The 11,980-nt window shown below is 44.6% G+C and overlaps 1 protein-coding gene across 1 annotated transcript in view; it reads right to left on the reverse strand.

The window, feature by feature from the left end:
- Positions 1–239: 239 nt before the first annotated feature.
- Positions 240–11,980, reverse strand: part of MMRN2 (multimerin 2) — a 46,829-nt gene continuing 35,088 nt past the window's right edge. Inside the window, exon 7 of the mRNA XM_072628564.1 lies at positions 240–1,977. Coding sequence (XP_072484665.1) covers positions 1,580–1,977 — 398 coding nt within the window. The 3' untranslated portion in view covers positions 240–1,579. The remainder of the gene's footprint in view (positions 1,978–11,980) is intronic.

Genomic DNA, 11,980 nt, shown 5'->3' on the forward strand with positions numbered 1-11,980 from the left:
GTGAACCCAGTGGGTTTCAGATGCCAAAGGAAGGACCCTGGTTTTCTTCATGCCCAGGAACAGAAATTTCTTATCACTTTCCTCATTTCTAAAGCAAGAGGATTGAAATAGATGTTCTCTATGGGACTTGATTATTCTCAAATGGTTTTTCCCTTTATCTTCCATGAATGTTAAGGTACTAACACTGCCCAGAATGGAGCTTTCTTGTTGGAAAACATATCCATTCTAAGGAACTGCCATTTTCTTTTTGTTCTTTTTTTCCAATTTTTAAAACATTTTTATTGATAGATTTGAGTTCCAAATTCTATCGCTTTCTCTCTCCTCCCCCCTCCCTGAGACAGGAAGCAATCAAATATACATGTGCAATTATGTAAAACATTCCCATATTAACCATTTTGTACAAGAAGACTCAAATAAAAGAAAAAAATGAAAAAGAAAATTTTAAAAAATAGCCTGCTTCAGTCTGTATTCAATTAATATCAGTTCTTTCTCTGGAGGCAGATAGGATGCTTCATCTTCAGTCTTTTGGAACTGTCTTGGGTCTTTGTATTCCTGAGACCAGCTAAGGCATTCCCAGGGTTTTTGTTTGTCCTTCAGTCTGAAAGAGGACCATGACATCATAGAGGTGATGCCATGACCAGCAAGCGAATTGGATTTAAATGAGAGAGGGCTGTCAAAGTCACCAGTTCACAGTTCTTCATCGAACAATACCTCTGTTACTGTATACAAGATTCTCCTGGTTCTGTTCACTTCACTATGCATCAGTTCATGTAAGTCTTTCCAGTTTTTTCCTGAAATCAACCTGCTCCACATTTCTTTTAGTACAATAATATTCCATTACAATCATATGTACAGCCTCTTCAGCCATTCCTTAACTGATGGGCATCCCCTTGATATCCAATTCTTAGCCACCACAAAAAGAGTGACATTTTCTCGAGCAAGCCAAGTCTCCTAGCTCACCTTGATGTTTCCAACACAAGAACATGACCTCCTCAGGGGCAGAGGCATTGTTTTTGCCTTTCTTTGCATCCTTATCACTTAGCACCCTGTTTAATAAAAGTGGGTTGACTTGACTGGACGGCTGAGGTCTTTCTCCACTGGGTGGACCTCAAGAGAGGTGGATAAGGAATGGAAAAGGAACCAAGGGGAGGAAGAGGTTTGAAGAGTTCTAGAAAAACTACAGGACTCAGAAAAGGTGGAGAGCCCCCTCAAAGTACTGGGTGACCCCGGAGGGGGTGAAGGGCAGCTTCCCTCCCCCCACCACCCCAGTCGAGGGGCTTCAAATCTCGCCTTAGGCTTCAGCCAAACCTCAGGTTCCGACCGGCCCAGTCCGCAAGGGGAGTCTTTCAACAATAGCAGACCTCAGGTCCCAAGGCAGAGAGAGGGAAGCACTCCAAGTTCTAGAAGTTTTCTCTCATCTTCAGGAAAAAGCACCCAAAGCATGAGGCTTGAGCACCAAATGTGCTTTGGCTAAAGGCTTCCAGGGAGCGTGTAGGGCTAACACAGGGGTGCTGTAGAAATCACAGTCCAGGCATTTACGGCCTCTTTGGGAAGAAGAAACGGGGAGGTGGCTCTGGGGTCAAGTCTTAAACACCAGGAAACCTCCCAGGGCGGTCCCACTGGGATCCCTCCTTGCCAGAGAACCCTTCGTGAGCTCGAACCACACCCTCTCCCCCTTCTGCAGCTCAGTCAACGCGAAGGTGGCCGCGGTACTGCCTCCGGCGGCCGTGAGCTCCTCGGAGCTGCTGGAGACCGACGTCCTGAGTCGACCCCCAAGCACGAGCTGGCCCTCGCCTAGCCCTGGGCCGAACTCAGCGCTCACGGCGATCAGGTAGACTCCACGCTCTGGGGCTCGGAAGAAGCCGTGCTCGGAGGAGTAGCCGTCCCCGATGTTCAGGTAAGTGGCATTGAACTTCACGGGTCTCCGAAGACCGTGGGTCCCTTGGGGAAATCCAGCATAGAAGGCCACCGAGGATCCTGGAAAGCAGACAGGAGGACAGAGGTCACTCAGTGGTGCATGAGAGAATGGGAAGGATCTGAGTTCGAAATCTGACACTATCTCTGTGACTTTGGGCAAGTCACCTCACTTGCCTGAGCCTATTTCCTCATTTGAAAAATCCTTATTTTTAAGTGGGGAGAGGAACCACCTGGCCCGCTATGGGGCTGTGAGCCCGTGTCTTAGGTGAACATGGCATGCCTGTCAGCGCTTTCCTCATTGCAGCCCCCTGAGACAGGGAGAGAACAGCAAGGGTCATCCCAGTTTTACAGATAAGGAAACTGAGGCTCTGAGAGGTGTTACACAGCTAGTGCATACCAGAGCACTCCTGGGTCTGAGTCTTGCACTTTCTCAGACCAACCCCATTGACCAACCAATAGGCTATCCCCAAAACAAAGAAATTATCCTAGCTAATGACAGGAATAGTGACCACTATTTATATAGCACTTTCAGATTTGCAGGTGTTTTAATAATAATAATAGCTAACATTTAAATAGTGCTTACTGTATGCAAGGCACTATCCTAAGCACATTACAATTATCTCCTTTAATCTTTACTACAACCTGGGAGGTGAGTGCTACTATTATCCCTATTTTACAGATGAGGAAACTAAGGCAGACAGGTTAAGGGACTAGCCCAGAGACACATAGCTGATGAGGCCAGATCTGAATCCAGGTCTGCTTGACTGTAGGCCCAGCTCTGCATCACCTACCCAGGATTATTTTGTCCCTTTCAATATGTGGGCTGCCTCAGTTATCCAGAGTGAGATATTGAATTCCAGTACCTCTCTACTGCACTTCACTGGCTTAAACAAGTGTCTCTCTTTCATCTCCCTCAAATTTGGCAAATACTTAAGCAATAGCATGATAGAAATTAAGAAGTCATTTTCTCCCATAGACCTGCACCAAGTAGCACAGAATTGGGGTGGGAGTGACGGTATTGTTCTGTCCAGTTGAGTTGTAATCATTATAATTATTATTTTTCTATGGAGAGAAGATATTTTAGGCTTTGGTTTGCTTCCTTTCCATTATCAAAAATAATGTAGACTTTATCATTCAGAATAAACAACAATCAAAAAACATGACCTTATTTAGCACCTATTATACCCTACAGTTAAGGGCATATGGGGCAGCTAGGTAGCACAGTGGATAGAGCTCTGGGCCTGGAGTCAGGAAGGCATGGGTTCAAATCCAGCCTCAGATACTTATTAGCTGTGTGACCCAGGGCAAGTCGTTTCACTCTCTTTAGTTATCCCTCAAATGGTAGGCATCCCTTTGATGTCCAATTCTTAGCCACTACAAAACGAGCTGCCGTTTTCTCATCTCTAGTTTCTTTAGCTCGAAAATGAGCTGGAGAAGGACATGGCAAACCCCTCCAGTATCTTTGCAAAGAAAACCCCAGATAAGATCCCAGAGTTAGATATGACTGAAATGACTGAACAACACATGCCCTGCATTTATCGGGGTGCCCTGGGGTGTACAGAAGATTGATCGTAGACTTAGAACGAGAAGGAGTCTCAGAAGTCATCTATCTAATCCAACCCCCTCCATTTTCCAAATATAGGCAGAAGGAACTAACCAACAAGGTCCCAAAGATAACAAAGAGCACAGCTGAGATTTGAATCCAGCCCCTCCACTTCAGAACGGATGTTCTGCACCACATTATTTTAATATGGTGATCAGACGATTTGAATAGTTCTGAGATCTTGCTGTAGTGTTGTGAAAACAAAATCTAAAATTTTTGTTCTTGCTCCTATCTAGGGCACTTACTGGAGAGGGAAAGAGGGTGTATGTGAGCGCCTCAAATTTCTCACCTTCCTGTAGTTTCTGGGATCATTTCTTCACACTGAAGAGGTTATCTGGGCTCTTTGAAATTCATCTATCTGGCTGACCTGATGGGTCCCCTCGCCCTTCCCCCCTCATTCCACCTGTTAAGCTTTCACAAAAATGTTCTGTTCACTTCCAAGCCCCTCTTTGATATCCTTTCTTATCTAATTTTACAATTTTGTTGCAGAAGGAAGCAGAACACCTCTGAGATTAACTACTGCAATAATTTACACACCTATAGATTTTAGAGTTTATCAAGTGCTTTCCTTGACAGCCCTGGTATGTAAGTGTGATCTATATCACTATCCTGATTTCACAGATGAGAAAACTAAGTCTCAGAGAGGCTGGAGAACTTGTCCAGGTTCACAAAACCTAAGAGAAGTTTTACTTTGATTCATGTCCGAGTTACTATTTTCCTCATTATATTCTTCATTGATGTTCCAATCTAATGAAAAACTGCCCCTCTTCCCCTAATTCCAGTGCACTGGAAAGAGCTGTGAGTCTGAGGCCAAAGGACTTGGCTTTACATCCCCTCTCTGCTACTTCCTAGATGTGTGACCTTGGGAAAGTCACTTGAGCCTCCGTTTTTTCATCTGTAAAATGAGGAATTTGGGCTAGATCTGGTCTAGCTCTAAATCTATGCTCTTATGAGAAGCGTAGATATATACAAAGTAGGGACAGTTGAGCAGGTGATACCCACTGTTCTTTGCTTCCCAGAAGGCTCTAATGGATGAAAAATATGATACCTGCTAGACTAAGGCATATAGCTCAAGAGGCAGCTGAGTGCACCGTGGATGAATCACTCAATGGACCTAGACATAGGAGAACTGGAGTTTATCTTCTACCTCAGACACTTGCCAGCTATGTGACCCTGGTTTCTCTCAGCTCAAGTTCCTTCTCTGTAAAATGGGGCTAATCATAGCACCTCCCTCACAGAACTGTTGTGGGGTTCCAATGAAATAACATGTCAGTACTGTATAAATGTTAGCAATTACTGTTTATTTGGCCCCCTCTTTTCTGGTCTCCATCAGCACCACACGAAGACAGAGCTGGAAGTGAATTTCTAGATCATATAGTCCAGTCCCTTCCTGGATAAGGAAACTGGTGTGTGTGTGTGTGTGTGTGTGTGTGTGTGTGTGTGTGTGTTCAGTTGTGTCCGACTCTTTGTGACCCTATTTGGGATATTCTTGGTAAAGACACTAGAGAAGTTTGCCATTTCCTCTTCCAGTTCATTTTACAAATGAGGAAACTGAGGCAAATAGGGATTAAGTGACTTGTCCAGGGTTACATAGCTAGTCTGAGGCTGGATTTGAACTCAGGAATATGAGTCTTCCTGACCCTAGACTCAGCACCTTGTGCACTATGGAACCCTTTAGCTGACACTGGAATGTAAATAACATGCCCATAGTCATACAGTAGGTGTTAGTTGATCTGGGACTTGTCTCTAGGCTTTCTGCAGTTAAGTTCTTTGCTCTTTTCACCAACTTCTCATGCCCCATTTGATCCTTGTATGACCCTGTGCAGTAAGCAGGCTGACATTATCATCCCCTGCACCTTACAGGAAAGGAAACTGAGGACCAGAAAGGGAAAGCATATATGGGTTAATGGCAGAACTGGAAGGAGATCCCAGGTCTCTGGACTCCCAGTACAATTTTGTCACAGTGTAATTAAACAAACATATGGAACTGTTTGTATGTCATTTACCCAACCAGAAAGAGAGCTCCTTGAAGGCAAGGTCTGGGTCAGGGGTGGGGAACTTGCGGCCTCAAGGGCACATGTGGTCCTCTAGGTCCTCAAGTGTGACAGGTTCTCCACCCCTGGGCTAGGTCTTTGCTTTATTTTTTATCCACAGTGATCAGAACAGTGCCCCGCACACAGTAAGTGCTCATTCCTGTAATAAATGCCCGCTGACTTGTAGGGGGGAAGACTTAGTCTGTAAGTGTGCAAAGGGAAAAGAATCCTCCATCTTGCATCAGAAAAATTGGGTCTGAATCCCAGCTCAGCAGTATGAACCTGGGCAAATCATTAACCTCTCTGAGGCTTTGTGATTTCATCCATAAAATAAAAGAATTGTCCTAGGTTGTGTAAAAAGCTGAAATCCTGCTCAGAATCCTAGGAAAATGACTTCTCTGTCATATTCCTTAAAAACAAAATAACGGTCACTTCTCACTAAATCAAAATGACTTTCCCTCCTTCATTCAAGGCTTTATGAACCTAAGTGACCCCCCTCATTGATGGCTGTCAACAGAAATAGCCACCATTTATACAGCTAAGGTTTGCAAAGCAATACAAGTATCATCTCATTCAATCCTCACAACAAGCCTGGGAGAGAGGTGCTCTAATTATCATCCCTACCTTACAGATGAGGAAACTAAGGCACACAGAGTTGAAATGACCCACTCAGGGTCACACAGCTAGTACTCAAGCTGTGTTTGAACTTGGTCTTTCCTGACTGCAGATCCAGCACTCTGTGCACTGTGGCACCACCTAGCAGCCTCTCTAAGCAGAGAGCCGTGGGCCATTTGCCAGGCATATGGTGGAGGGGGTCCTTGTTTGGTTTTGATAGACTCCCTTCATATTCCTTTTCTACTCTGAGATGTTATGAGTCTTGAACAGGAGTACCCAGCATCTTGGCTTTGACCACGATGTCATTCTCCTTGCTGCCAGGAGGTGGGGGTGTAACATAACCAGTCTGGGCATCAGGCTTTGACATGGTTCCTTCTGAATCATGGCAGCCCTGCCTAGCCCAGTGTAGAAAGGAGAGCCCCAGATCTGTTGGCCCCAGTCCTCTGGGGAAGAGGGGACAGCAGCAGGGTGTTCACTTCCTCCATGGCAAAAAAGGAAGGCTACCCCAGTGTTCCAGTTGAAAATGAATTGGCCTGGGATCAGGAGGGCTTCAAGCTAACAGACATTCACTGCTGTCAGGCCAGGGCTGGCAGATACATATGTTCCCTATGACTCTGATTTATCCTGTTGTAATCTGTAAAATGGGGATAATAACAGCAAATCTTGACGTGCTATCTAAATGCCAGCTCTCACTGCTGTTGTTACTGTTACTGTTAGCACCAGCCTCTGACTTCCTAAGCCCAAGCAGTGGTGGGGAGGAAGTCTAGCCCACCCTGATGCCTGTGGTGCTCATCAGGAGCCTCCTAGGAAGGGAGTTGCCTGGTTAGCCCCTCCATGGTTATTTCCCTTTCTGGGGCTGTCAGGACTTTGGGGAAGTACCATAGCAGACTGCCCAGAATAACTGTTCTAGGCTTTTTCTTCTCTCTTCCAGCCTTAACCCCTTCCTCTCCAAAATCTGCTTCCTTCTTTGCTGAAGAAATAATGGTCGTCTTACAGATGCTACTTCTTCTCCCTCTTCTACTTCTCCAAAATCCCTTGACCTCCTCCCCATTGTCTGCACCTTTTTTTTTAATCTCTGATGGAAGGATAGACCTTCTCTCATGTCACTAAGGCCAACCAGGTGGCACAGTGGATAGAGCACCTGACCCCCTGGAGTCATAGGACCCAAGTTCAAATCTGACCTTAGCAGCAGTGTGACTCTGGGGAAGTCACTTCTGTCTGCCTCAATTTCCTCTACTACAAAATGGAGAGAATAATAATACTTTTTTTTCCAGGGTTGTTGTGAGGATCAAATAGTATAATGTTTATAAAGTGCTCTTCAAACTTTGAAAGGTCATATAAATGCTAGTTAATATTATTATTAATTAACCACTCTAGAGAGGGAAGGTCAGCTTGTCTGGCTGTTCTTTCCTCCCATAGCTCATGACACTACCCTCTCCTGACTCTTTTCCCTGTCTGACAAGTCCTTTTTGGACTCCTTTATTGGATTATTATTCACATTCGTGTGTGTGAAGTCAGTAAAAAAAGCATTTATTGAGCACCTACTGTGTGCTAGGCCCTGAGCTCAGAAGTTGGGATACAAAGAAAAGCAAAAGACAATCCCTGCCCTCAAGGGGCTCACAATCAAATGGGTGAGAAAACAAGTAAACAGCCATGTACAGACAAGATCCAGCTCAGAGAAAAGGTACTAAGCTTAGAAGGTGTGAGGAAAGACTTCTTGCAGAAGGTGGAATTTTTAGTGGAAACTTGAAGCCAGGAGATGACAATGAAGAGGGAGAGCATTCCAGGCATGGGGGACAGTCAGAGAAAAGGTACAGTCTAGGCTGTCATGTGCAAGGAGCAGACAGGAGACTGGCATCCCTGGACCATGGAGCAAAGGGAAGGCAGTGAGGTGTAAGAAGACTGGAAAGGTAGGAGGGGGCCTGGTCATGAAAGACGTTGAAAGCCAAACAGAGCATTTTATATGTAATCCTGGGGGTGATAGGGAGCCACTGGAGATTATTGAATGGGAGGGGGATACAGTATAGTCAGCACTATGTTTGATGAAGATCACTTTAGCAGATGAGAGTAGAATGGAATGGGGGGAGACTTGGGGCAGGCAGACCCACCAGCAGCTATTAATAATCTAGGCATGAGGTGATGAGGGCCTGTACCAAGGTGGGGACAGTGCCAGAGTAGAGAGGTGTATATTAGGGAGATGTTACCAAGGTAAACTCGAAAGACTTTGGTAACAGATTGGCTGTGAGAGATGAGAGAGAATGAGAAGTCATGATCAGCAGTATTAATAGCTAATGTTTATATTGTACCTACTATGATATGTCATGCTAAGTGCTTTTTTTTGATCTTTACAACAACCCTATTAAGTAGAAGCTATTAGACCTCCATTTTAGAGATGGGGAAGCTGAGGCAAACAGGGGTTAAGTGACTTGTCCAGGATTACATAACTAGAAGGTATCTGTGGCCAGATTTGAACTCGTTTTCCAGACTCCAAGCCCAACACTCTATCTATCCCCTGTACCATCTAGCTACTTCTTAAAAACTTCATTGAGGATGACTCCAAGATGGACATCCTGAGTAATTATGACGATGAAGGCCCCCTCCACAATAATAGGGAAGAAGAAAGGTTGTGAGGAGAAAGATGATGCTCAGTGTTGGATGTGTTGAGTTTCAGATGTCTACAAAATATCATGTTTTGGAACTTAAAGGCAGTTGGAGATGAGATATGAAGATTGGGAGCAAGAGTCCCCTGCACAGAGACATTAGATAGTTGAAACCACAGGAGCTGATGAGATCATCAAGTGAAATAATAGAGAGGGAGAAGAAAAGAGAGTCCAATACAGAGCCTTAGGGATCCCTGGTGGGTGTGGCTTGGGGGAAGACCTAGCAGAGGAGACAGAAGCATCAGGCAGGAGGAGAACCAGGAGATAGCAGTGCCACGGAAACCAGGCTGAAGAAAGTGTCGAGGACAAAGAATGATCAGCAGTGCTAAAGGATGGAGAGAGATCACAAAGACTGAAGACTGAAGAAAGACTGTTTGATTTGGCCATTCAAAGATCATTGGTGACTTTGGAGAGAGAAGTTTCAGTCAAATAATAAGATTGAAGTTTAGACAATAGAGTGAAGCGAAAAGTGAGTTAAGAAGAAATGGAAGCACCTTTTGTAGATGGCCTTCTCAGGGAATTTAGCCACAAAAAGGAAAAGAAATAGAGAATGATATCTATTAGGACTAGATGGATCCAGAATGAGCTCATGTGTATGTATCTGCACATGCATACGAATGAGTAGCCTAAGGCTCTGTGCTGGGCCCTCTTCTCTGTAATGTCTGTCAGTGACCTTTCTTATCCGTTCCCATGGGTTCAACTATCATTACAATACAGACAGCTTCCAGACCAGCATATTCAGCACAGTCTCTCTCCTGAGCTCCAACCCCACATTCACTGACTGCCTTTTGGACATTTCCAACCTCGTGCCCCACTGCCATCTCAAGCTCACTTTATCCAAAATAGAACTCATGATGACCTTGTACCTCCCCCTTCTCCACCCCTAGTCATCCTTTCTTCTTGATTTCCCTCTGTCAAAGTCATGGCCATTTTTCCAGTCACTCAGGTTCTCACCCTCAGTCATTCTCCATTCTTTCCTTTCCCTCAGATTCCATTTCCAATCAATGACCAAGTCTTGTTGCTTCTGAGTCTACAATATCTATTCCACTTCTCTCTGCTCAAACAGCTACTGCTCTGGTCCAGTCATAACAGTCTTTAATTGGTTTCCCTTCCTTTTATCTCTCTGCTCTCCAACCCATCCTCTCCACAGCTGCCATATTGATATTCCTCAAACATAGGTCTGACCTCCCCTCTCAGCTCCCCCTCCAAAAAACCCCCCAAACTCCAAAGATTCCCTTTAGTTTAGAGGATAAAATGCAAATTCCTCAGTTTGGCATCGAAGGACCTTCGTATCTTTCTTTAGCTGATCTTTTCAGGATGATTCTATCACCCTCATTAACTCTGTCTGTTGGGCAGATTGGCCTATAGTTGTTCCCAGAATGTGACAGACATTCCATCTCTGTGTATTTGTTGAGGTTGTTCTTCCCCAGGCCTCAAAAGCACTCCTGCTTCTCTTCTGACTCTTAAAATCCCCAACTTCCATCAAGGCTATGCCCAAGTACTATCTCCTAGATGAGGCCTATCCCCAAGATCCTCTGGGTGTCATGTATAGTAGACTGTGAATTAGCTTCTCTCTTCTTCTCCCTATTTAGAAGAGAGGTTCTTTGAGTGCTGCAGGGGAGGTTTCAATTTTGTATTTGTATCCCAAGTGCCTAGCACACAATAGGTATTAAATAAAGGCGTACTGAATGAATGAGTGAATGAATGAATGAATGATGCCTGTATGGGACAACTCTGAGGTCTGAAACCTGGGTGACTGGAAGGATGGTGATGTCCTTGGCAAAATAGGGAAGTTACAAAGAAGGACAGATTTAGGGAAAAAGGTGATTTCCATTTTGGACATACTGTATTTGAGATGCCTGGCAGATGGTAATAGACGTCTGGAGCTCAGGCGTGACTAGACCTGGATAAATCAGTCTGGGATTCACCCACATGGAGATGGTAATTGAACTCATTGGAAATTGAACAGAGAAGGGGCCTGGCACAGAGAGATGGATGACATTTATATATGGAGGACAGAACATGGAAGATGGATGAACCAGCAATGGAGACTCAAAAGGAAAGGTCTGATAGGTGAAGGACAGCCCAGTGGTGCAGTGGACAGAGTGCTGGCCTGGAGTCAGAAAGACCTGGGTTCAAATCAGCCTCAGATGCTTACTAGCTGTGTGGCCTTGAACAAGTCACTTAACCCTTGTTTGCCTTAGTTTTATCATTTGTAAAATGGGGATACTAAGAGTCCCTTTCTCCTAGGATTGTTGTGAAGATCAAATGAGATAATATTCCTACAGTACTTAACACGGTACCTGGTCCATAGTAACATCTATATAAATGTTAACTAGTAGTATTAGTAGTAGTAAGAAAAATCAGGAGAGAGAGGAAAAATCCAGTGAGAAGAGAATGTTTAGGAGGGAATCATCAGTTTCAGCCCAGTCACTGGGCCATCGCTTTCTTTAGTTTCAGCTCTTTCTGGTGAGCGTATTTCTGCTTAGCCCCTAGCCAAAGGAAGACTCTCAGTCCATATGCCTTTCATGTGGCTGCTCATATTCACCTGCTCAAAGTGACTCAAACCTCTGAGAGAAATGGTGTTTACTCTAGGGAAGTGTATCACTTGATTGAATGGTGGAAGGCCAAATCCCCATCACTGTGAGCGGATTTTGAAGTGTGTTTGGAAGTGTTGGGCAGCACAAAGACTATGGTTAAAAGCAAACCAGTCAGACATCCTTTGGAACTGAAAAATGCTAACGAGTTGAACTTCCTTCTCCTGCCTCAAGTGGTGTGCTTGGTATTAACCATTGAACTGGAGTTATTTCTGCTACTAGGCTACTGAAGTAAAGAAAATGATAGGTCACCTCCATTTGCAGCTGATCAGCAGTTCTTGAATGTTGACTGATTTGGGGGCTAACCAGTGAGTGGGAGGTGAAGCAGCTGGTGTAATACCATAGGTAAGTTCATTAATGACTTTCTGGGGCTTAGTCACCCATCCTCAAAATAATGTGTGCCATAGTAGAAATAACACTAGGTTTGGATTCAATTAATAAAGATTTACAAAGGGCCTACTGTGTGCCAGGAGACCTCAGTTCAAATTCTGGCTATGAATATGAGAGCACTCTGGAAGGTGTAGACACTAGGTAAATGTAGGGTGATGAGATGGA

This window comes from Notamacropus eugenii, chromosome 1 (genome assembly GCF_028372415.1).
Source record: "Notamacropus eugenii isolate mMacEug1 chromosome 1, mMacEug1.pri_v2, whole genome shotgun sequence".
NCBI classification, from domain to species: domain Eukaryota; kingdom Metazoa; phylum Chordata; class Mammalia; order Diprotodontia; family Macropodidae; genus Notamacropus; species Notamacropus eugenii.